At 40.4% G+C, this 25,792-nt stretch overlaps 1 protein-coding gene across 1 annotated transcript in view; it reads right to left on the reverse strand.

Moving 5' to 3' along the window:
• Positions 1-227: 227 nt before the first annotated feature.
• Positions 228-25,792, reverse strand: part of CFAP91 (cilia and flagella associated protein 91) — a gene marked incomplete at its 3' end in the record, with an annotated part of 31,273 nt that continues 5,708 nt past the window's right edge. Inside the window, 14 exon segments of the mRNA XM_082004670.1 lie at positions 228-526; positions 3,273-3,364; positions 4,577-4,725; positions 5,997-6,218; positions 9,247-9,393; positions 10,785-10,856; positions 13,879-13,995; positions 20,930-21,072; positions 21,185-21,367; positions 21,627-21,784; positions 22,127-22,304; positions 22,996-23,177; positions 24,045-24,101; positions 25,346-25,429. Coding sequence (XP_081860796.1) covers positions 228-526; positions 3,273-3,364; positions 4,577-4,725; positions 5,997-6,218; positions 9,247-9,393; positions 10,785-10,856; positions 13,879-13,995; positions 20,930-21,072; positions 21,185-21,367; positions 21,627-21,784; positions 22,127-22,304; positions 22,996-23,177; positions 24,045-24,101; positions 25,346-25,429 — 2,083 coding nt within the window.

A 25,792-nucleotide genomic window follows, 5' to 3' on the forward strand; every position in this document is an offset into this window, starting at 1 on the left:
GGAGGTAGAGGGGGCTAGACTGCGGGTGCCACACCAAAATGCATACAGAGTGGTTCCAGGACAACACTGCTGGCAGGCAGTAGGAGGGATAGCCCAAGGGAGAGAGAGGATTTTCCATTCTGGGTGCCCTGAAAAAAGTGAATATATAATGTGCTTCCCTCTCCTTCACCATGCTCCAAGCTCAAATCACAGGGAGGAAGGGAAACTCACCTGGTTCATCTCTGTCTCTAGGAGGCTGTGGCATCCTTGTCTGATCCATCAGAAGGGTTCACTGTCTCTCCTGGGCCTCCTTTGCACAGAAGCTTAGCTAGTTCACGTGCAACTGGGGTGGAGCAAGTGCTGCCAGCTGCACTTGGTCCAGCAGCTGTCCCACTCAAAGCAGTGCTAGCTGTCCCAGCAGGTGGATCTCCCTCTATCTTGCTGGCAGATGTCTCCTGATGTAGTGCTGGATCAGCCACTACCTCCTCTATGCCTCTGTGGATGATCTGATGAGCAGCATAGATGTGTTTTCTTTGGGACTGCCTCACTGTGCATAAAAAGAGGTAAGGCTTTTACTTGGAAAAGTACAGCAAAGTGTTCTGCGTAGGGGAGAAGGGAGGGATAGCTTTTTGCCTTCCTGCAGCTGTGGAAAAGCCTATCTCAGGGACAAAAGCTACGCCCTTCTAACTTTGGCTGAAAGCGTTCTACTGCCACCTAATAGCAGCAAGCAACTTTGCATTTCACTTTGTTTCCCCCCACAGTGGGAAACACAGCCAAAGTGTTTTCCTTTCCAGCTTAGGGCATAACTGCCCAGGATATGGTATCAGGCTTTAAAATAACTTCTCCTTCAGTGTCTGTTAATTGCAGCAGGTCTCTGGAAGACTGGAGCTGGAATCTGCCCTCTCCTGTTTTATGATTTTGCCTGCACTGAGAAATTCTTACTGACCTCAAAGTAAGACCTGGAGACAGTATAGCCACATTAAGTCACCTACTTTATCGTCTCCCTTTTGCTACTGTAGGATTGTTCTTTACTGTGTTTTACAGTTTTCATCCAGTCTTATTTGTATATATTTCCAGCCCACCTCTTGGGAAATAATTACACAAGCCAAATCATTCGCCCTACAATTCTCTTCATTGCTTTTCACTATTCTTTGTTCTCTCTTTCTCTCTCTCGACTTAGGATGCTTGTGGTAAACAATCATGGGGATTGAAAGAACTGCGTGCTTCTAAGGATGGTGTGAGGAATGTTGCAGGAACAAACTGTAGCTCTCATCATGTCACTTCCCTGCAAAAGTCCAAGACTTCCTAGTTGCTTTGGTCTGTTTATGTTGCAAGGCTGAGCTGTATTTTAACTGTGAATCTGAACCACTGGTGTCTCGCATGCTGTCATACAGTTCTGCATATTGTCACTCAGTTGCTCAAAATCAGTAACCCATCCTGTTTATGTTTATCTATCTATCTCCCAGGTCCATTTTGTTGACAATGAATGCAATTGGATCTCACTTGCATTTGAAAAGCTGACCTTCACCAGACAGCTCTCAATTCCCAGGAGAGCTTTCTCTACCCAAGGCATTTTGGCTTCAATCATGTATGCACGAACTGCATCAACTACACCAGGAATATTCTCCTGGTATTGCTGCAGTCCCTTCCTCCACCCACAGTGAATACCAGCTAAAAGAAAGCAGGTTCAAACTGGTGAGTGATCGTCCTTTTAAAAGCAATTTTTTTCATATCAGCACATTGACTTCTACTTCCAGTGAGGGAGGGTTCAGAAGTGAGGTGCAGAGGGGTTTCAGGATGAGCCAGTATTGGATAATCCCTGCTTTTATGCACAGGAATGCAACAAAAAGAGGAAAAAAAAAAGGGAAGAAAATGGTAATGGCAAAATAGAGATATTTGAGGGGGAGCTAAAGTGCAGGCCAAGACTGAACTTGCAGGCCCTCAAATCTTTGTTCTGCAAATAGATTTACTGCTCTGGCAGGCCAGACAACTGTGCTCTCAGATCACTTCCTTCTAGCTTCAAGGAAGGTGTATGCTCAAGCATGTGCCAGTTGCTAGAATGCAGTTTCATAATGAATAATCTGGCTCACTATAGGGAAAGCTTCTGAGGTGCATTGTTCATCAGTTGCTGTTGCATTTAAGCCCAGCACATATTTTCTTCCTTGCTAGTACGTCTGTATGTCCAGAATCCTAGGCGATCTCCCGGTCTTCTCTTTCTGTTCTCCTTTCTGAGGCAGGCTCAGAACCTTTGTGTGTTAGTGCCTGAGCTGCAGGCTTCATTGAGTAAAATTACATCACCTGCTTTGGTAGGCTTGCAGAAGCACGGCTAAGGAGAAGGGACCTGATTTAAGCTTATGCAGAATTGCCAGCTGCTGAATAGATACTGTTGTTGTGACAAATATACAAAGTAGGAAGAAGAAAGTTTCCACCATTTAGAGACCACAAAATGTGTTCAGAATGTTTGTGTTTTCATTCGCAAAGCAACAAAAAAAGCAATGAAGTAAGTGTCTTTGTTCTCAAGTCAGAAAAGTACACTGTGACAAGGACCACTTCAGGCTCTATTGTGATACAATTGCTTTTCTTAGGTTATATCCACTTTCTATGGGTGACTAGTTTAGTCACGGTCTTCGGAGTGTGCTGGTCAGTGGAAAAATCCCAGTTAAGAACAGCAATTTATTCATGATACTCAATGTAATACACAGGTTTCCAGGGCCTTCCCTTCTGTATTTTGACAGATACTATTCCATTTTGGCTAAACAGAAGCATCCTTTACAATTGCAAGATTATCTGCTTAAAACATGATGCCACTACAGCCAATGCTAAAACCTTATCTTTGCTTCTAGCTCTCAACCAATTGAGGGGGGAGAGGGACAGCATAGGAAAGCATATAATCTCCCTTCCACATAAGGCATATATTTAAGTAATCTGCCTGTTAAAGACTTCTCCACTTTTTAGAAATTGCCATATAATAGACAATTCACAGCCATGCTACTTAAAGACTTTTCCCAGTTGTTTTCTGAAGGTGCAATGGGCTGCTGTTTCTCATGTAGTTTTATCATTGCAGATACACCAAATTTACATCAGGTCTGAATTCAGGCCACCATTTTAAAAGACTAAAGCTCCTGAGAAATTGGTGAAAAGTAGTCAGAGGGCTTAACTTTCCACCTGCAGACTACAAAAGAGGAATCTCTGAGAACTGAGAGAACTCTTGGCACTGCACCTTTCCTTTTGGTGAGCTAGAGTGAGGAGGGTGAACCAGTTCACAAAGAGAATAAAGTTACAGGACTCCTTACCTTTTTCTCTGATAGACATTTTCTCAGCTTCTGGAATCAGGAAATCATAAACCAGCTCTGCTACAATCTCTTCTGACTGTAGGCAAGTTCGACTACAGAACAGATGCAGAGTGATATTAGTATTTTAATTTTCTTTCCAGATCAATTCTGCAAACACAAGACTCCCTAGTAAATATTCTCACTATTTTCAAGGGAGTGTATTGTCACCGCAGTAATTGTCAGCTGGGTCTCTCTTTATCCTACGAATAGGTGACAGTGCAACTATTCCTCTTTGCCCTGCATTGCCAATGTGTTCAATACTGCATTGGAAAGCAGTATTTCCAGGGAGAAGATCACCCTAGACTCCTTATCCTCGAAGGTATTTAGGAGCCCAGTTGATGACAAACTGAGTTAGACATGCAGATACCTCTGAGGATTTGCGCCTTTGTCCATTTAGTCTTTGGACCATTGCTGAGTTTGCTAAATTCTTTCCTTTTGTGACTCTGCATTTGGCTGGGCCCCATGCTCTTTTCCATGCCAGTGTTTGGTGGGTTCCCAATTGGCCCAGGGGCTGCATGCATTATCTACGCTTCATTCTCCCCAAGGATTTCAACATTCTGGTTGTATTCATCTAGTTACAAAATACACAGCTGCGGTACCATAGGGGAGTCACTGTGTCATTGGGATTTTTATGGCTCAATTCCAAAAAAAGAGCATAGAAACTGAATTGGAGGTTTGGCAGGTCCTAAAAAGTATTCACTGCTGATGCCCCAGCCCAACACAAGACTGTGGTGTTCTCAACAACTTACTCTACTGAAAGTGCCTTGTCAGGCAGCCATCAATATGACTGACCCCCATGGAAATTGGCAGTTTCTTAAAGAACAGCCACCCCAGAATGAAAGGCTGCTGTATAGCTGTATCTTTTAGCAGCTCTTTCAAACCAGTTTTCTGTAGTAGTGTAAATAAATGAAAAGACCAGTATGAATGGGTATTGCTGTCGGCCATTCCCAGATTTACCTAAAGCTCAGTCACAGCATCACATTGGCATGGAGAAGTCTAAAAAGGGTGATTCACAGATCCCACAAGTGATTTGCAAAGGGAATCTGGCACATGCTGTATAGAAGTGAAGCTCTGATGGATTTATATGTGTGTTCCAGGTAGTAACAGTGCTGTTCCCATACACCAGTCACACTAATGAAGCCATCATGAACAGTATTGCTCTGCCCTTCCCATGTCTTAGATTATACATGTAACCACAGATGCAGATGGTCAGGCAGGTTCTAAACTGCTGTAAACAGCCTCTAATGTGCCATTTAATAACATACCGACTTTCCATTTCGTAAGCAATGTCATTGATTTCTACAGCCATTCTCTGAATCTCTTCCCGGGCTTGTTCTTCAGCTGTGCTCTCCATGCTACTCAGGATAATGTCTTCCAAATAGGAATCAATTGTGCTCTGGTGCACTTTCATCACCTGGAATAAAACACCAAAATATTGTTCCTCTGTCTATTGCTGTGCCAGGAGTGTGGTGGAAGCAGATTTTCAAAGAAGCAAGAACAACAGATTTTCACCAGCCTCTTAATTTCAGGCAGGCCACCCTGAGATTTGGTTTCAGAGGAAGAATAACTTGTGTAAAAGTTTATTTTCTTGTAATTCTTTCTAAGAACTAATTGAAACTCATTGAAGAGAAAAGTGCAGGAAAGAACCAGTGGTAGAAGAAAAACTTATCCAAAGATCCAACTCTGCTGCAGCAGGTTAGTTCTGTGAATGCAATGGCAGTTGCTTCCTCAGTTCTCATGGTCCCTTGAGCAACAATTGCCAAATAATTATTATCAGTATTGACTTCAGTAAATTAACCAGCTTTCATTCAAGCAAATTCTGAAGGAAAAGGTTCCATGAAGCCAGTCAAAGTAACATGAAGAAAACCAAGATAAAATTACTGGTTTCCTTATAATGGTTGTAGAGCACAGATTCTAGAAATGGGTGTTTTCCCTCTGCTAGTCTAAAGGCCATAAGCTTATGGCACTTTGACCCTCCTTGCTTCCCACTCAGAGATGCAGAAGAGATAAGAGGAGAAGCTAAAATTAAAAGAAAAATAAACATGATGCCAGACTCTATTGGTGTTAACCTCCTCCCACAAAGTTTGAAAATTATTGGTTTAGTCAATTAGGCTCCCACTCATTCCTTTCAACTGGGAAAAATATGCTTCATGCAGTCAGGAGCTAGGGAACAGGAATAGGACTACAGTATAGTTACAGAATATAGTAATTCAGGATTTTTGTTTCTGGATTTCAAGGTTATGTTATCCATTATCACTACTTCAAAATAATTTTTGTACCTCTTGTTATTTGCAGTCCAGTTTTGGAGCGCAAAATCTTTCCAAAACCTTGCTTAAAGTCATCCTTCCTGGAAGAACACCTAATAGTTCTGCTGGACAGACCAAGTGCTGACAAAACATTATCCCTAAAGATGATCTAGGTACATCTGTTCTCCATAGGTGTTTGTTGTGGAAATTTAGAAACCTACATCCATTCATGATATGCCTAACAGGACTGTCTACGGGAGTATTCAGATCATCCTTAATTTAATGGGCATAACTTTTGGGGGAAGGAATCACCCTCTCTTCACTAAGCCTTCCCCCTAAATTTTAAAACAGCCATCACGAAAGAGAGACCTGAAGCACCTCCTTTCCATCTGGACCTTTCCAAAAGGAGTTGCCCACAGCCCCACCAGCCTCCTCTTGCCTGTTTAAAAATCTCATCTTCTTCTTGACGCCGCTTCTCTTCCACCTGACGACGTCCACTCTCCTCCGCTTCCCGCATCCGCCTCTGCCTCTCAGCCAGCATGACAAAAGCATGGATCTTCCGTTCTTCTTGCAGCCTCACCAGCTCTTTGGACAGGAAATCAAATATGTTCGCCAGTACCCTTCCTTCTTCCCTGGCCAAGTGGTTTTCCACCGACAACAGCTTTTTTAAAAAAAATGCAAAGAATTGTGTTACAAACCCCAGGAATGTTGTTCAGAGTCCCAGGACTACCACAGGCATGTGAAACAGCTCTGCAACATCCACTCAGACCAGCTATGGGCCAACCCCAGGATTTTTGCATTCTTTTTCTTTTACATGTGCTGGCCTAATTCTGCATAATGTAATGTTCTTGTAGGTAGGCTCTGACAGCATAAAGAGGCAAAAAGATGTCAAAACTAGTCAGGACAGGAATAGTCCCGATGCTGTCACACTAGGACAAGCAGCCCCTATGCTTGGGTGGGTGGGAGGAGATAAAGCACTAGACGCGCTGTATTCCAGGTATTACAAATCACTGTGAGTATAACCAGAACAGTTGCTAAGGCCACACTGCACTGCCCAGACCAAGAAAGGGGAGGTATAAAAGTGACAATGAAATTACTTCAGCTGCATATCCTCCATCTTCTGTCTTAAACTTAGCTAGACCAGAACATAAAAATAGGATCAAAAGTTGCAAATGAAGCTTCTTTCTAGCATTTGGACCCTCAATCTTTATGAGTAGGAAGCTTGAGTAAATGTTTAGGAAACTGTGCAATTTTAAGCACAGCCACATTTCTATCCTCTCCTAAGGATACAAAATGTTTGTTACAGTTCAAAGCCACCACAGTGAAATGGCATGTTTTTGGCTGGACATTCATGATGCGACTAAAGTGATTCAACTTGCTGAGATAATACAGCAACTATGAGTCCCTACACTTTTAGGTATTATTACGTAAAACTGTACAGCTTACTAACTGCTAACAAATTTTAAATCAACAGTAATTATATTGAGTCTGCAGAAGTGCAAATGAGACCTCAAAATTCCAGGTAATGCAAAATCAGAAAGTCTGTGACAGAGCTGAGACTAGATTCCAAGTATTCAGTGTTACTGTGCCATTCACTCCTTGTTCCAAGCACATCATGTTTTATGGGTTGGGTATGTGTGTTTGCACTTCAGAAAGGGACAAGATCTGTGGTAAGTTCAGTCCTTGGCAGGAGGGAATGCCTGGAACTGTCTGGGATGCTGTGTCTATGTTGGAATAAACAGGCAATAGCAGAGTAGACCTGAACATAAAACTCAAACTAGAGCTGAAATATCCCAGACAAGTAATAATAAATCATTTTTCTTATACTGCTGTACCATTTGCTCATGTAGTGTTTCAAAGAAAGTGGGATTGTCCATGTTGCAGACATCTAGAAGTGACAGTACTAAGCCCATGGGTGTTTAAGATGGAGAACTGCAATGCAGTAACTGCACCAGCCCACAGGGAGGGATAGCATGGAACTAATACATGCTGCTTCCTCTCTATTGCTCCAGGTGCTGTGTCTCAAACTGGTGTGAAATGCAGGAAAACCCAGGAACACTCTTGTCTTAGACTTTTGTTATATACGAGGTTGGAAATTTTCAACCCCTCATCTTTGACCATTTTATCGGGAGTTTCTGTCCTCTTTCTGCAGGAAGCATTTCTTGAAAAATGCCTCCTTCTATACTGGAAAGGTCAAAAACCTGAAAAAAAAAGTGACCACCAAAAACTAAAGAACTGTGAGTCATCAGTGACTTCCTAAAATAGCCATACACATAGAAAACTCCTGTACATACGTTCCAGAGAGTTTTAAAAGTTCAAAATGTTTGAAGACCTAAGCCTTGGACCCTGTGCCTTCAGAGACAAGTTAAAAAAAAAGCCGAATAGAGGAGGTAGATACACCAGCAGAGGGAGATAGTGGCTCTCCCAAAAGAAAATTCTAAGATCAGAGGTCATCATCTTTACCATTTGCTCTCTCTCCTTCTCTATGAATGTCATTATGGTCTCTGAACTGCTCTCTCCTTCACTCTCACCTGGACTTCCAGAAGCGAAGGAGCATTTCATGTTCCTAATGCTTAAGGCTTTTATTTTTCTCTTAATTCCTCAGTAGCAAAATTCTGTATTCCTGCATTCCACACCTGGGCTCACTGTGTATGACGGAGCATCTGGAAATGATAAACAGTGAAACACAGTCACCTGGTTCAATTTTTACTGAGATCTGAGGGGAAATTTTGTTGCTGCCCACATCTTCACATCTGCCAGGCCAGCTGGCCAGTGGATGCTGTTATGATAATCTGGAACCTGCAGAATTGCCTCACAGCTGGTCACTGAAGAAACAGGAGAGTAGTAAAAACTACAGGAAAAACTGCAGGAATGTGGGAGATACTGTGTATCTGAGATGCAGTGAAGTCTGGACAAAATTTTTTTATGATTCATTTCGGACCAGCATCTGCCATTTGATTCACTTTGCTCTGAAAGGTTGTGGCCCTGCAAGGAAACAGGATCAGAATTTGCATCCCTAGCTCTCACTAGATCCTTGTCAGAGGATGGAGCCCAAAATTTCTCCGCTCTCCATAACAGCAGCAATTACAAAAATGTGACATCATTGCTAAGGTCCTAGAAGTCTCAAGCCCAGCAAGATTTACAAAATAAGTCCGCTTTGGCTTCTTTTGTGATGTTTTATGCCTGAGGAAGAGCCTGAGAGAGTGCCAAGCTAGAAAAGGAATAGGGAAATGACAGAGCAGTAACACACATTCAGTAAAACATCTGACAGATGTGAGTGACAAGCATGTATTGTGATGCCAGGTCACAGCACCAGTCAAATGGATTGAAATGTGGGAAAACTGAGGTTCATCTGACTGTGGAGTTTGTTCAAACCCCTGTAAAGATAAAGTGCTCTTGTCTGCAAACAAAGCAAGTGCAGCCTGCTTAGCAGCTGTGGTCAGGGCGCCTCAGTCTGTTTCTGAGAGTCCCCAGAGCCCCCACAGCAGTGAGAGAGCAATTTTAGCCTCTCAGGCATTCAATGTTTGGCCTGTGCTAGGAGAGCATTTTTGTTACTTGGGGTGCTTTCTGTGCTGTGAATAATAGAAAACACAAAGAAATTAAAGGCGAGAGCATTGGTGGTACTGCAAGCACAGAGTGCCCAGTCAGGACAGTGTTGTGAATCAGCCTTCCCATCTATACAGGCAAACCTTGTGCATTTGCAAGTCGTGCTGTTGCTGCAGAGCCAGTGTCATTTGCTTCTCTGCCTTCAAAAGCAGCTGTCCATGCTTCTGGAGCGCATGAGTGGTACGCAGCTCTCCAATCAGTTCCAGCCGCTTCTCCTTGCCTTCAAACATCTTTAAAACAAAGTTAAACAACCAAGCATATTAAATGGAGAATATAGATTAACATATTTTGCCAGCAAACCACACCCTTTCGCTCCAAGTTGCAAGGTCAGCTGTTTCCAAGACCTATTCTCTGTAACAAATTTGTGGCTGCATTTAGGCAAACACTACAGCTGCCAGGTAAATCATGCCTAAACCCTCCTGCACAGAACATGAAAGTTGAGACCTGCTGTGGAGTATAGATGATCCCTTGCTACTTTATTACATTTTTTTTTTAATTGTTTCAACATTCCATCTCCTGTTTCAACATCTACTGTTCTCTGACCTTCGTTTTGAGGGAATCCAGCAACAGCTCAAATTAAATAAAATGGTGAGGTTGTTGAAACTGCTGCTGTCACTGTAATGGGATTATGTGACCCAGCCCTTCCCTGACACTATCTTATTTTCATTCCCCCTCTCTTCCAACAGGACTTCCAACAGCAACAAAGGATCACTCAACCCTGCTCACGTCATTCTCCAACTGACTCATATATTTCTGATCCAGTAGTAGCTGGAAGGAGATTCCTAAAATGATGGGACATTTCATGATGTGAAAGTTCTGCAATGGCATCAAACATCCTTCTCATAGATCACTACAGAACTGGAGAAGACTTGGGAAGTCTATATTCCACCTCAAGCCACTTTCACAGTATTGCATTATTTGCTAAAGCTCGTTCAGGGCCCCACAAGGGAACACTTCACAAACATTAAATAGTGCAAGAGAGAATATCAATTACATTTTCAGCAGACATGAAGACAAACCTTCTTGGACTGGTCTGATCAGAAGTGATAGAATTGCTTAATTTCAAGCCTGTGAGGCATGGCTATTTGATTAATTTTTACCTAGACCCACTTCTGCGCCACTGAAAGCAGAATGACGGGTCCTGCACTTGCTGGAAATCATGGTGGTATGCTTCAGTTGCTCCTCATCTAAGGTTCAGCTCACCATAACAGGAAACTGGAAAAATGGTATGAAATACAAGCTGCCCTGCTGCGATGTAGAAGGTTTCTTGTGCCTGGGATCTTGACATAATCAAAACAAAATGTACTTAATGGTCCAGTTCTAGTCTAGAATTTGCCATTTGAGTAATTCTGCTATGAAACATCTAATTAAACAGCGGAGTGTAGGGGATGGCAGGAAGAGGGAGACACAGACATGCATAGGAACCTAGAAATTCCTGTAAGAAATTTGGTCTGGAGAGCGAAGACTTCAGCCTTGAAGGACTTCAGATAATATGTAGGACAATATGCTGCAGAAGCCCCATTACCCTTGATTAGTGCTGTAGAAGAAAGATTGGAAACACTCTTTCAATCATTCCCACCATCATTCTGAAGAGAGACATAAACAGAGAGACACAGAATACCATGTTCTGAATAGCCCTGCCTCGGAGCAACTTCTGCAGACAGATCACTGCCAGCTCTGTTTCCTCTTCCTCCTGCCAAAACACAACAAATACCCACAGAATAGTGAATAATTTATTATTTGGAGACTGAGATTTCTATAGATTATATCTAACTATCAAAAAGTCTAACTCATATCCAGCTTTTTCTCAGTTGTTTCTGAACATAGTTCTTATTTCTAGGGAAAGGAAGGTGAGTCAGAATAATAAGTACTTCCATGTTTTACAGAGACGAGGGAGAAAGGCTGTGTAATTAGATACTATTTGATATTTTAGAGGGTCTTTAGAGATGAGTACCTAACGATGAGATATTGATGGAGAAAATTACTGTATGCATTAGAAGCACTATTTGTAGCTTGACTGAATCTGAGTTTGCAAAATGAGCATCAGCTACATTAATTTAACAGGTCAAGACACTAAGGGAATAGAATTATTATTGAAGGAGGTGCAAGAGAGCTGTTAACAAAAAATAAAGGGATTAAATGAAAAGGGAACATATAAAATTTTGATACTTATTCCAGTGGTGACCTTTATCAGAGTAACTCAGTAAATTTAAGACTCGGAAAGTGATAGTTTGGAAGTAAAATTAATTACATTATATTGTGATTTGGTTCTTCGAGAACTTTACTGGCCTAGCAGAATGATGGAGCATAGCGGGAAAGGGAATATGACCATAGGAGGGGAAGAAAAAGGCTTATTTTAAACAGAGGAGGCACAGCTGGCAGTATCTTTTCTTGCTGAGGGGTCTTCTAGTCTGGAGTTGACAGTAGCAGAAGGAGAAGAAAGCCCATTGGGTGCCTGGGAAAGGTAAAAAGATATCTAAAAATTGCAAGGAAGGTTTTTAATAAAGAGCCTATGAGGTCTGAACTGAAATGTGGTATTTTAGAAGTGCTGGAAAAACAGGGAAGAGTGTGGGATGAGAGAAGTGGTGTGGGCTTGAATCTTAGTATCTGTTTTTTCTTAGGTGTTGAAGATTAAGTTTTCCAAAAGCAAAGTAAGCCTTCCTGCTTTTCCACACCACCACCCAGGAGGAGCAAAGCAGAACTAGCCAAAGGACTGCCTTATGATTTAGAATATTCTTTTTCTCTGGGAAGAAGGGATGAATTTCCAGTTCAGTTAGAGAGCTAAACTGTACTATATCACCTGGCTACACTCTACACCTTCAGACAGAGTTTTGGAAATGGAGGTGACAAATATACTGCACAGGTAATCCAAACTCTTGGTTTGATGTAAATTAAAATTTGGTTTAAATTTTTGTGGGATGCATTTTTCTGTACTTCTGTTGTTCAGTACTGCAAATGATGCCTTAGTAAGGGTAATCATCAACTTCTCCATCTGCCTGCTATGGACCAGCAGGAAGAAAGAAAGGAGATAAAAAACCTATCAAGCCCTGCAGAGAAAAAAAAAAAAAGGAATTAAGTATATAGAAGAATCTAGGAGCATGCTGAAAACTAGAGGAGGCTGGGAGGAAGTGATAAACCAGTGAAGGATTAAGGAATTCAGAGGTGCTCTGTGAGCTTGTTGTGGCTAGTAAGTGCGTAAGAAATGACTGGGGGAGAGGAGTTGAGGAGGTCTGCAGTAGTGCCTCCATTCTTTCTACTTTCTTTTATATGCCTTGTGGTCCATGTCACTCGCTTGTCACTGGCACACTTTCCTTTTGAGATCCTCAACTCCAGTGGGAAGAGGCTGGTGCACTTAGCAGTTCATATTTCTCTGTGTGTATGGCAGGAAGAGAAGCATTAACAACTGAGAAGAGCCTTGCTTTTAGTGCTCCTCGCAGCCAGCTGGTAGGAGAAACCTTACGTGGGTTCTGCAAGGCGGGAGATGTTAGTGCTGCTCTTCAGTGGCTGCAGTGGCCTGATTTTACAGGTGGAGCTTCACTGGGGAGCTCCACTCTTTTATGTGTTCACACATAAAGGTTCTTGAAAATAAACCAAATGTTGACAGAATTCATTTAGGTGGAATTCTATTGTATTGAAACTCTTTAAGATAAACTATAATCTGTGAACGTGCTCAGGAATGACTACAACTGGGGGATAAGTCTTTCTGATTTCTTTTCATGTTACCTGGAAGTACTTAAAAATCTGCTAAACTGGTAAAACTAAATACTGTACATCTACCACTGCAATACAATATCTAATACCCAGGAGTTAGTAAAGCTGTGGAAAACTCTTCCCAAGGAGATATTCTTGTTTCAGTCATGTTAAAATAGACTGTATAAAACATAGGGCATCATACTGCACAAAGGAAGACAGCATAGATGAGCTAATAACTCTTTCTTTCTCTCACTTTTATGGTTGTGTGACTCTTAAATTCAGAAGCTTAAATGGTAATTGTGTCTGATTCTTCCTACATCATGAAAATGATGTTAATAAGTAGACAAAGCAATCCACTGGGGCAACCACCTCTTAAGTACATTACTTTAAGAAAGGAAAAGAAGATGCAGTTCCCCTAAAAAGTTGGTTTTTCCTAGATCATATCACATCCCCCATGACACATCATTACTGCTATTTCAGTTTCTGCAGAAGTGTCATTTTCTGTGAACTGGAGCATGCTCATGAAAGACTGCATCCTGCATGATGACAAGAGCTTCGCTTCAGCAAATTAATGAAGTGCATGCTCAGTGCTAAGCACCCAAAGTCTCACTGACTTCAGTGAGACTAAACTTAATTGCTCCACTGGATTACGATAGTGTTGTCAGATCCGAAGGTTGGAAGACTAATAATAATAACAATAATAATAATAATAATAAGCCCTTTTGTTCCTAAGAACAAGGGAATAACATGCCTACTAATTTATGTCTTTGTAAAATAAAGTTTAGTTAAGGATTTGGCCAAAAAATATTGTAAAAGATTTTCAATTCTTTGGCTGATAGTATCTTTATAGAATAAAGAGAGACTAAGAGAGTCTTAAGAAATAGCAATGGCTATTTCTAACATGAATACACACTAAAATTATAAAGCTCACTTCTTTCCTTCTCTGGGCATTCCTTTAAAAACCACGTAGGAAACAATCAGGGTTCAATAGAAAGAAAAAGTGCTAAAACCATCCCACTTACAATTGATGGTTTTTCCAGGACTGGAGTGGGTGGCCGAGGAATAGGCTTTTCTACTTTTTCAAGGAAACGGAGAGGCTTCTTTGGCTCCTTGACTTTATTCTTATTCTCCAGTAGTGCCTGGAATAGACACACAATTTAATCAGAACTGGGCTAGATAGAACAACACAGTAAGGCCAGTCTTCTAGATGGTGACTATTGCTGATCCCACTGTCTTAGAGGGACCTGAAAGTATTTTGCACTTTGCAGGCTTGTAGCTTCGATTTCTTACTGCACATCAACTGAAAAACTGAATATGGTCAGTCAGTGTGGCTATTGGTTGGTCAGAAAATACTGATGGGAACTTCAAAATCATATGTAAGAAGAAAGCAAGAGATATTTTACTGTATTTGCAGAGGAGTCACCTAAAATTAATCTAAAATCGGTATGAACTTAATCTCTAATATAACACATTCCTAAGTAAAAGCATATTTCAGATTTTTTTTTTTCATTTTAAAGCAGGAATCTCATTGAACCAATTAAACACTGACCCATATGCAAGCAGAGGCAGTTCTCTGTATTACTTTCCTTATGCAATGACAAAAACATTAATGATCTTCCTATACAACAGAGGTAATATTCTTTCAAAACATGAAAAATGGGTGGAAATACCACAATTTAATTACAGTTTACATATCACTACAGAATGGTTATAACTCTTTGTCTTTAACTATAGGTATAATGCTTGTTACTGCGAGTTAGAAATGTTAAGTGGTCAGGAGATTTTGTGAAGGGGGTGACTTGAAGAGTGTATTCTCACTGTTCTGTGGCCCTTCCTCAGTGAAATGTCCTTGTATGATATGCTGTTACTGCACAGGGTTGAACCAAATGACTTGGGACCCCTTCCTTGCAAAATACGCTTTGAAACTCTTCTTTGCTCATCTGCAACTGCCCAGCAGCCCAGTGGCACCCACAGCAACTGTTCAAGCAGACTAAGGGCGAAAGGGAAACTAACTTCCTTCTACCATGAAAATCCACAAGCTCATTAAAAGTGGGTTTTATCTTGCTCACAGCTGTTCGGTGGCAGGTGCCACACCTCGTCAGACAAAGGCTAGGAAATGCACCATAGCCTCAACTCTTTCAAGGTATTTTCAAACTGTTTAGAGAGCGAAAGTTGTACCAACTTCCCATCATAAGCTACTTACTTAGAACAAGATATTCGGATAATCACTTCCAACTGCAAGGCAACGCTTGCCTGCTGTAGGACATCACACTTCATCTCACAAAGGAAAAAGAAGAGAGTATGTACATTTAAAGCCTCTTCAAGGGGGGCTTTAAAGTGGTGAATGGAGTTAAATCCAGCTGGTGGCCAGCCACAAGCGGTGTTCCCCAGGGGTTGTTTCTGGGGCCAGTCTTGTTCAATATCTTTATTGATGACCTGGGCGAGGGGATCGAGTGCTCCCTCAGTAAGTTTGCAGATGACACCAAGTTGGGTGGGAGTGTTGATCTGCTGGAGGGTAGGAAGGCTCTGCAGAGGGATCTGGACAGGCTGGATCAATGGGCAGAGGTCAATTGTATGAGGTTTAACAAGGCCAAGTGCCAGGTCCTGCACTTCGGTCACAACAACCCCACGCAACGCTACAGGCTTGGGGAAGAGTGGCTGGAGAGCTGCCTGGCAGAAAAGGACCTGGGGGTGCTGGTTGACAGCCGGCTGAACATGAGCTGGCAGTGTTCCAGGTGGCCAAGAAAGCCAACAGTGTCCTGGCCTGTATCAGAAACAGTGTGACCAGCAGAAGCAGGGCAGGCATCGTGCCCCTGTACTCGGCAGTGGTGAGGTTGCACCTTAAATACTGTGTTCAGTTTTGGGCCCCTCACTACAAGAAGGATGTTGAAGTGCTCAAGCATGCCCAAAGAAGGGCAATGAAGCTGGTGAGGGGTCTGGAGCAAGTCTTATGAGGAGCAGCTTAGGGAACTGGGGTTGTTCAGTCTGGAGAAGAGGAGGCTGAGGGGAGACCTTATCGCTCTCTACAACTACCTGAAAGGGGGTTGTGGCGACATGGGTGTTGATCTCCCAAGTAACTAGTGATAGGACGAGAGGAAATGGCCTCAAGTTGTGCCAGGGGAGGTTTAGACTAGATATTAGGAAAAATTTCTTCACTGAGAGAGTGGTCAAGCATTGGAACAGGCTGCCCAGGGAGGTGGTGGAGTCACCATCACTGGAAGTATTCAAAAAACGTGTAGACATAGCAGTTCAGGATATGGTTTAGTGGGCATGGTGGTGTTGGGTTGATGGTTGGAGTTGATGATCTTAAAGGTCTTTTCCAACCTTAATGATTCTGTGATTCAAAATTATAATCCTACTACTCTATGGGCTGGATCTGTAGTCTTTATTACTGAAGGAACAGACGTACTCCAGCAAGGAAAAGTGAGCCTTTTTGTTTTCTTGCTCGCTCTCTTTCAAATGTTCAAATACAGCATTTCACTAGGGAGGGAAACCAAAGAAAAACTTAAGAAAAAAAATCCCATGCTGAATTTCTCTCTCCAGTAACAGGAAATTGATGGCACTTGCACAGAATTTAATTGTGAAATTAATGAAGTTTTGAAACTCTAGTGGTCATTGTACAAAACTCTTCTTGCATATTGCATCGTCAGGCCGGGATAATTAATTGCTCCAGAAAAGGAGACAGATTTCTAGATGGAGGGGATAAAATGCTTTATTATCGAAAACTTCTGAAATGGACCACGTTAATAATGCAAGAATCAAAGCCTATAAACTGCTTATAAGCCATGTGAAATGGTTATAGCTCAAAAATGTTGAGAGATTTTCTGAACTGTTTCTTGTATTTGATGACCTTAGAGCTCTCTGGCATGAAGACTGTAGCAGTGCTTGCTATGATTTATAAGGTGTCTTGCATGATGGGGGTGTGTGTGGAAAGAAAAAAGCTGCTGTAATCGTGATTCGTTTGAAAACAATGGCTCCTATGTTTATTAGTACAATGTTGCATTCATAAGAATTTTTCTAATAAAACCTTAGCCTCCAAAAATATTTATTGCTAACCATAATAACAAAATACAACCAGAATAACAACTTTTAAAGACAGAAAAATCTATGAGCATTTCTGACAAGAGGGAATTCTTATTAATGTAGATTTGAGAAATACTGCAGTTCCCAGAAGTAGTTTTACATTTTCGTGTCAGCACAGTCTACTGCCTGCTTTGGTATCTTCACTAGTCAAAAAAGCTTACAATTTGCTTTCTCTAATCTGAGGTTGTAAGTTATTTTAAGACTTTAATGTAAGAAAAGAAAAAGAAAATATGGTTTTTGCATTAACTGGTTCTGCTTAACTTAACAAATTACCATTTTTTGAAATAGGGAGGCCAGGGCCCAAGAATCGATGTAAAATACTTTAAAAAGAAAAAAATGCTAAATTTCTGAACAACATACTTCAGATGTTACTGCCTACATATCACACTAATTTTTCTGACGTAGACTACATTACTTTTTTTAGGTAGTAGGTTCAGCGTCATGGTATAATCTGGTTGGACTGCAGGGAAGGACCACCCAATTCATCTTCTTTTCATTTTCCTGGCAAATGCAGTGAGCAGCACATGGCACCCGTGCTTTTGGCCATACACTTTAGCATCTTTGCTAGCTTCTGACAGAAGCAGAACTGTTGACAGGATAGTGGTTTGAGAAACAACTCTCTGTTCAAAGAAATCATTCTTTAGATTCCTTATCTTCTGTGTGATCCTCTCCTTTTCACAAGATGCTAGGTATATTTTATTTTCATGTACAGCACAGAGTATACAGTCACGTTTCTCTTCCTTTTTGCCCACAAATGAAGAAGGTGAGATCATCAAGGATGGACTGACTACCTACTTTGCAATGCAGCATGGCTGCTAAATCTTGGCTGATCAAGACTGACATAATAGCTCTTAGAGCTTGTCTGAGCATGAGCCAACTAACACTGTGTTGGAGATCTGTTCTTGATGAAACAACTGCTTGAACAGGTTTTCCTACACTTTGAAGTTGGAAGCAATTTTCTCCAGACATTCTTGGCCCCCCTATTTCTCCACCTCCTTCCAGCAACTGGATAAAGGAAAACAGACGTGATGAGAGTTGCACTTAATGCTGAGGTGAGAGATTCTTTGTTCTGACATCATCTTGATCCAGCACTTTGAAACTACCTGACACTTCACCCCTCTAGAGTCACTAGAGCATACAGGTCAGCCTAAAGTCACGCACTGTTCTGCACTGGGATTTCTTCTAGCAGCTCCTCCATTCCTTGGTGTATTCAGTTACCTAGTTGCATTTTTTCCAACAGTAATTAGCTATATCAGTATGCTATCTCCTTCATGGCTTGGATTTTCACACAAGGCTGTCTGTATAATGGTTCACTTACATTCCTTAAAGCACTGTCATCTGTGCTGGCTAGGAACTAGCTTTCCTTGTCCCTTTACAGATCTGGCCTAAGATACAGATCATTATTTTTACTGTAGATCCTGGCTCACTCCTATTTCTGGAAACAGATCCTTTTTGTAGTTCCTTGAATAATTGCTTGTCCCTTCTTACAAGCTTTAAGCTTAGGAAAACTCTCAACATGGCAAACCAAGAAGAATATAATGAGAGGAGTAGTCCATCTTGCCACTTGTTTGGCCAGAGAAGCAAGCCTTGGAAACTTCCTTTATTAAAATTAATTACTTCTGAGGCCAAAATCTAGCACTCCTCCTCTATTTGCCACCTCCTTCCACAGATTATCACGGGAAAATGAAAGAAATTCATTCTAGAGCTAGATCACTGTGTAGTCGCTGAATTTTCTAGAGTTCTGCTTTTTTTCTAAGATTATGGGAGAAAATTTGTAGATTATGTGTACTAGGACGGCACTAAAAAGAGGCTTTTGAAGAGAAAACTGGTCAGCTGCTCAGCCATAGAAATAATGCAAAGCAACATAGTGCCCTTCTGAGATGATCCCTAATTGCCTGCTTTAAATCTTTCATCCTGTGTGTGATGGAGGTTGTTGGCATGATTGGGACTGCTTATGCCAAGTGGCCACACAGCTGTCCTCTCAAGTGCTAAATTCTATTAACTCAAGTACTCTGCACCCTTTACTGCCCTCTTCTTGACAGCTCCAGTAGCTTATAAGCTGGACCTGTCATAGAGGCGCTGCTAAGCCAGGACATGCTATAGCCACCAAACTTAAGCAGCGAAAGTCTCTAATGGGAGAGGTGACCAGTAACAGCACCACAGAGCTCAAGTGCTAATTAGGGCAGTAATTTCTTGTTACTCTGAACAGAAAGTTTGTTTAAATCTAACAGTGGCTGAGGCAGGCTGGGTGTTTCACAGTGTCAGTACTTTCTGCTTGTCTGGACTAACCAGTCTGGTGTCTACTTCTGTATATCTAAAAGCAGCAGTTAAATTTTGCATAGTATTTATCATCTTTGCCTGCAAAGGAAATGCTTTGTAATTTTAAAAGATTATATATTTTGCCTTTTTGTGGTGGGGAAATGAGTATTAGTTTTGTTAGCCCCTCAGCTGGTACAAATCAGTGTAGACCAAGTGATCTACATTGATTTAAGAAAGAAAATATGCAGAATTGTCTGCTTTTGTTCTGCATTCCACCTCCCTTTGGCAACCAATTTTTCTCTGAAGAGACATTATTGTGTGAGCAGCCAGCATTAGGGCATGCTTCTCTATGACTATAGATTAGACACTCCACTAATGGTCTTTCAAACCATTAGAAGTATATTGAACAAACAGATTATAATTGCTGTAATTGGAATTCAGCTCCGAAAGCTTGGGCTAACGTTCTGCTGCCTATGAGAACTGTGTTATGATCCAGATTATATATAGTCACTACTTGAATTTTATGCAGAAAGCACCCAAACTCAAACCCCTTCAATACTGCTGTGTCTTCTTTTCTAAAACTGTAGTGAATTAACATCCTTAGTTCTTGAACACTTCCTGTAGCACTCAAGATTTTCTCTGAAAAATCTTCCTTCTGAATAATAATCAGATGCAATGTTTCATCTTTTACAAGATGCAGTGGAATTTAAATCTGAGATAATATGATTGATTTTTCAGAACAAGATTTCAATTTAAAATTCATTAGTAGACAGTAACTGTCTGCTTTGAGAGTATTATTGAATTACACTATAACAAGAAAGCTATACACATAATTTCTAATTATGACATATTTCTTCACTAAATAAAGCATAAGTGAAAGTTACTAAGCTTTACAAATGAAATTAAGTATTTTTCAGAGATACAGCAGCCAGCCAAGAATACACCTGATTTTAAAAAAAGGTAACCTTCATCAGCATCACAAGTAGCATACTTAAAAGTACATGTAATTTACAAATATTGTGATTATAGATGCAAATAAGGCACTTCTTTCCTCAGTAGTTAATTGCATATATGGACACCTCATCTGCATGAACAGTTGTGATAAATTAAGATATGCAAAACACTATTAGCATGTTTGCAAATTAGATGCTGTTGTTAGAGAACAACAGTGATGCACATCTGATCTGATTTTATGAGTGGTGTCATTTTAATCATGCTTTGCTGCAGGTGTTTTTACAATATGTACTTAAAATGTACATTTTTTAAAATGTATAGAATTTTTAGAATACTAATCCAGATTAGGCTAATTTAATTATTAGTAGTTTTACAGTGTAGCCAGTAGGCTTGCCACATGTGCATTATAAAAGCAAGGGAGAGATGAGAATGAGCAAATGGCAGGAGAGAATTTCTAACTGACATAATCCAAATATTCTGCTCCAAATACCTGATCTGTAGGAAGACAGAAGCAGTTATGCTTGTTTTCTGTAGGGTTGGAGCAGAAGCACAGATGTTAGGGAGAGAGAGTACTGACAGACTGAGTTCCAGAGTAGTACTGGTCCTGCCTACAACAGTCTGAATGTCTGATCCATTCTGTCCTTGAAGTTGTCTTACAGAAAATATGAATTTAGCACAGGAAACTGGGAGAAAGGTTACACATGTGTCTTCCTGATTGCATTTCTGACCAGTTCAAATCTGAGACAAACTGACATGCTGCTGGATGCAGCTCCATACCTGGTGAACCTGTGCCAGCTCCACCTCTATCCTTGCTGATCTTTTAATATATCCAGTCTTAGTGGTAGTGTACTTAGGTTTGGGCGCTTTAATCTTGACCTGGGTGACAGAATCTGGGAGAGATGCTTCCAGTTCACACAGTCCTAAGAAATACAAACAGCAATTACATAATGGAATGGTGGGGAGAGAAATTTGAGTTTTGTTAACATTTTAAGTAAATATCTCATACAAACTAAATCTTCCAGAACGCCTTACCTGCAAATGTGTTAAGATAGAAGTTTTTTACCACATAGCGTTCAGAATGGTTGTCTGGGAAATAACCAATTCTTGACAAAGGAGCGTATGTTTGTGATGCAAAGTCAGTATACTCTTTGATGATATCTCGTCTTTCCAGCTTCCCCATCACATTCTTCCTCTTAGCTATCAGTTTCCTGAGCACTGAAAATTAAATACAAATGTGAGAAGGTTCTTTATATAAATAGTTCTAAAAAAGCCATATATTTGGAAATCCACAGGAGCTTTTGCTGGTTAACATGAAAACATGACCTGTTTGACCAGAACAAATGCTGCCCATGCACATCTATATTGTGGATGCAACCTGTTTCATCTTGAACAAAGACTGCAACCTTGTGAAAATAGAAATGGCTTGTCTGAAAACTAAGTCTTATACTGCTCTCTCCCTGTCTTTCAAACTTACTCAGTGCACAGTCATGCTGAATCTTTTTTATTTTCTCTTCTTTAGCCTTCTCATTATTTTGCCAGTGGTCATCCAAGCGCTTGGCATCTAGCTCATTCTGATTCTTCTGTTGTGTCTGCAGCAGCTTCTTTAAAACTTCCAGTCGAACCTCCTGCAACCTGCAAGGAAAGAAAAGGCCAGGTATGACCTACTGTACTCTGCACTGTTCTGTGCAATGCTGTCATCATGAAATTCTACATAGCAACGGACTACTTTACACATAGCTCATGTTGCATATCTCGTATTTAATCTTTCATTTTAAAAAGTGAGTTTAGCTCTGGTGAAAAGTATTGTGATAGCAGTCTTTTATATTAAATTTAACAAAAATATCTCTTCCTAAAATCAGGGGATTCTCACAGAAACAAAAGGCTTGTACCCTTCAGCCAATCCCCTAAACCTTCTTGTTCCTTCTCTATTCAGCCAATAATTAAAAGAAATAAAGAGTATAATTGGACTCCTACTTTTCTATTTCTTGTTCTCTAAAGGCCCACTCCTTCCTCTCCATATCATCCATCATTTTCCTCCTCTTTGCGATTTGTGAAGCATTGTCCATGGCTGGAAGAGTTGCTTCGCATGCACGTTTTTCCCGGGCACGTTCAATCATCTCGACCTCAGCTAGTCCGGCTGGTAGCCCCCGACCTTACAGGCACAAGAAGAGAATGGTGGATGCATCAAAAAAACACCAGCAGAAAGTATTAGAGTGCTGGATGGGCATAAGTCCATGTGTTAAACATTAGCAGAACTGTCAATACCCAGAAGTAAATGCTTCTAAGCCCCGTAAAATTCTATTGTATGAGGAATGGTAGAACCTGTAGTTGCCATAGCTTAGTTGACATTAACAGTAGCACTTCATTCCTCTACTGCAGGCTGCAAAGGAGGAAAAACTTTTCGAAGAAGGCACTTTCTGAGAATGAGCACTTTCTTTGGCATGTCCAGTGTCCATCACTACTGGCAGGCATGACACTGGGAGATTAAGATCATAGGTGTATTCTGGGGCAGCAGTGTTTTTTTACTGATGTCTAACTCAGAACAGCTGAAGAACAGTAGATAAATGGAAAAACTGCTACCAGTTCGTATTTGTAAGACATATGACTTTTTTATATTGAATGATCTCAAAACTCTTTATGAAATGACCCAGAGCAGCGCTATTAAGTAGGTGAATATCACACCTATTTCAGAAATAGATAAAATAATGTGCCGCAAAGGAAGACAACAAAGTGTGTCTATTGTCGAAGCTGGCAATAGACTTGAAACCTGACATTGAAAATAAAGAACCTCCTGCTAAAGAGGGGAAGTAATTATTATCATTTATCTTGATTTCACAACTCACCCCAACTGAGTGTAGCAAGTGTCAGAAGTTCAGGGACTGAGCCACTGGGAACTACGTATTCAGGGGAGTAGGGATCTGTCTGGGCTTCACCATCCCTGTAATCTGTCTGTGTGCCCAAAGTTCGTAACTTGGGATCAAAGACCATGCTGTCTCTCGTAGCTGAATGGACACAGGGCTCTGTCCTAAAAAGAGATGCAAGATAGAAGAACATTTGACACATTCATTAAAAAAAACCAGAACAGAAACACAACACTAAGTTAAAGGTAGGCTATCCAAATGTGTTTTGTTTTATCTTAACATTGCTTCCATTGATATTAACTCCATTACCTTTAGTAAAAGCATACTGAGGCTACACTAAGTCCTCTGAAATTTTCCTCCTTAGGTAAGCAATCCAGAAATCTTCTGGTTTCAGCTCTCACAAGTTATTACATGCAAATCTTCCTTAGTATCCATTCTAAAACATTGCGTTTAATGGGCACAAAAAGTAACTAATAGCTGAGCATAAAATGAAATAGGACTGTTTCAATGTCTTTTCAGCATTTCTAGAACAAAAACTCAATTCTGATGTAAGAATGTGCAACTTCCATTGACTCTACTAGGAAATGAATCTTCTTATGTCCCCTCAAAATTTGATCCCCACTGAAAACCACACTAGACTACTTCATGGACACTCTACACCACTGAACAGTATTGCAACTATCACAGAAATTGTGATAAAATATCAGAAAATTTTGTAATAATATTGGAGAATCTTCTTTTTATCAGTATCTCTTCTAGGATTTGGAGACACTTGGCTTTCTCTTTCAGGCCTCATAATCATAATACACTTCATCCCCACAGCACTACTTAGATACTGCAAGCAAATTCTGAAACACTCAGTCACCTGTTTCCTCAGGAATTCCCAATGGTGAACAAACCCTTCCTTCTTAACAAGTTTTTCCTGTTGGTTCATTATGAAAAATATTGGTCACCAGCTGAATAGTTACCCAATCTTTTTCTTGTGAGATGTGACCCATTACAACAGTAATGTTCCAGAACTCACTACTTACTTTGCCATTGCGTAAGCAACATTTAGTGGAAACAGCTTATTAGAAGGGATGAGCGGTCTGAAAAGAGAGAATGCACATGTAAGAAAACAACCATGAGTGTAAAAGATCATTATGGTTTAAAAAAACTGTAGTCCACTAATTTCAGTGGAGTTACACCGATTTTCCACAACTCAGGTTCTGTAGTTGCATGTTTAAGAATTGTGCCTGAAATATTAAATAATTCTTTCCTAGCTAAGGAGCAACGGAGAAAGTTTCACCAGTAGGAGTGAGTGTTATTCTGCTGTCAAAGCAGAAAGTGGAATTGCAAAACAAGGCAATAATTAAAAAAGTGAGTTTTAAGTGTGCTTGCATTTTGCGTATGTTTCACTAATTAGTTTACTTTTTTCACCTTGAGATTTTTAGAGATTTTTTTCAATAACTTGAACTCCTGAAATTAATTCTCCAATTAGTTGGTAAGGTAAGCTGTTTAGGACCTTTCTAATTTGGTTGTTTCCTCTTTTGCAGTATTTTATGAAGTATTTTGAAAGTGATATAGGCTCAATGGTATATTAATAATTCCTTCTTAGGCATTCTTATAGTTTGCATATTGCAGTTCACTATCAAGCTTCCTTAGCCTTTGAGAGACTTTAAATCTTAATTCCAAATTGCAGAAGATAACATCACCTTTGTCCTTTTTTCTGTTGTTGTTAAAAGAGCCATAAAGAACTTAAATTTATTAAACCTGGTGATTTTTTAATATTATTTGATATGGACATATTGGCCAATAGCTGCTGACTATAATAGTGAATGTAATTCAAAGTGTACGTGACTAAGTTGAGAATGTCTGTATGCTAGCTGTTGGTTCAGAACTTGAGTCCGTTGCTGACTTGCAGTGTCATTCTGGAAGGAGCAGAGTAGTCTTGCAGTAGAGGACATGATTTGATGAAAAGTTAATCAAGGATTCCCTTTGCTCCCGTTCTGCTCTTGGCAGAAACTGGGAGTTACCGAGTCTGGAGGACCACAATGGCATTGTGAGCATCTTCTTCCTTTGTGTAGGAGGACCTACAGCCCAAAGCTTTAAACAAGTAATTATTAAGTACAGAATGCCTGGTACATTTGCTTATATAAAAACTCTGGCATAGTGTGTATTTTAAGTACCTTGTGATTTAAGCTTTGGTTAGTATTTAGATTTTCTATAGCAGTGATCAAAGAACCAACAGAAAAGACAAAAAAAAAATAAGGCTCTGGCATATATTTAGATGCTCTTTAAACTGCACAAAAGAAAGCTTCTGAACTCTGTTTCAAATCAGTTCACTCCTTACCGTGCAAAATATTTGTAGTGATTCCTTCCACTAACTTCAGGATCTTCATACACAATTTGAGGTATCTGAAGAGAAGGTTGAGCTCTAAAAGCCAAAATACAGGATTCCTTACTGTCATTTAAGAAGTACATTCAAAGCAGTTCTGATCTTTTTTCCTTATGCTTTTTTTTTCCCCATGCTTTTTTTTTCCCCCCTTCTCTCTCTACTTCTCTGATTGCACAATCAAACACACACACTACAAAGCCCACAAAATCCCCTTACTTATACAAGCAACTATATTTTGCTTTTTTCATACTTATATACAGAGCAAGAGAGTTTGACTCTTTATATATATTCCCCACTATGTGTAGACAAGAAATGGTCATTTACTGCCTTTAATAAAACTTCCTTATATGCTTGTCATGAAAAGAAATGGCCACTTGTAAATGCTGGACCTTGTAAAGTAAA

The sequence above is a fragment of the Phaethon aethereus genome, assembly GCF_964289735.1.
Source record: "Phaethon aethereus genome assembly, chromosome: 1".
Taxonomy (NCBI): Eukaryota; Metazoa; Chordata; class Aves; order Phaethontiformes; family Phaethontidae; genus Phaethon; species Phaethon aethereus.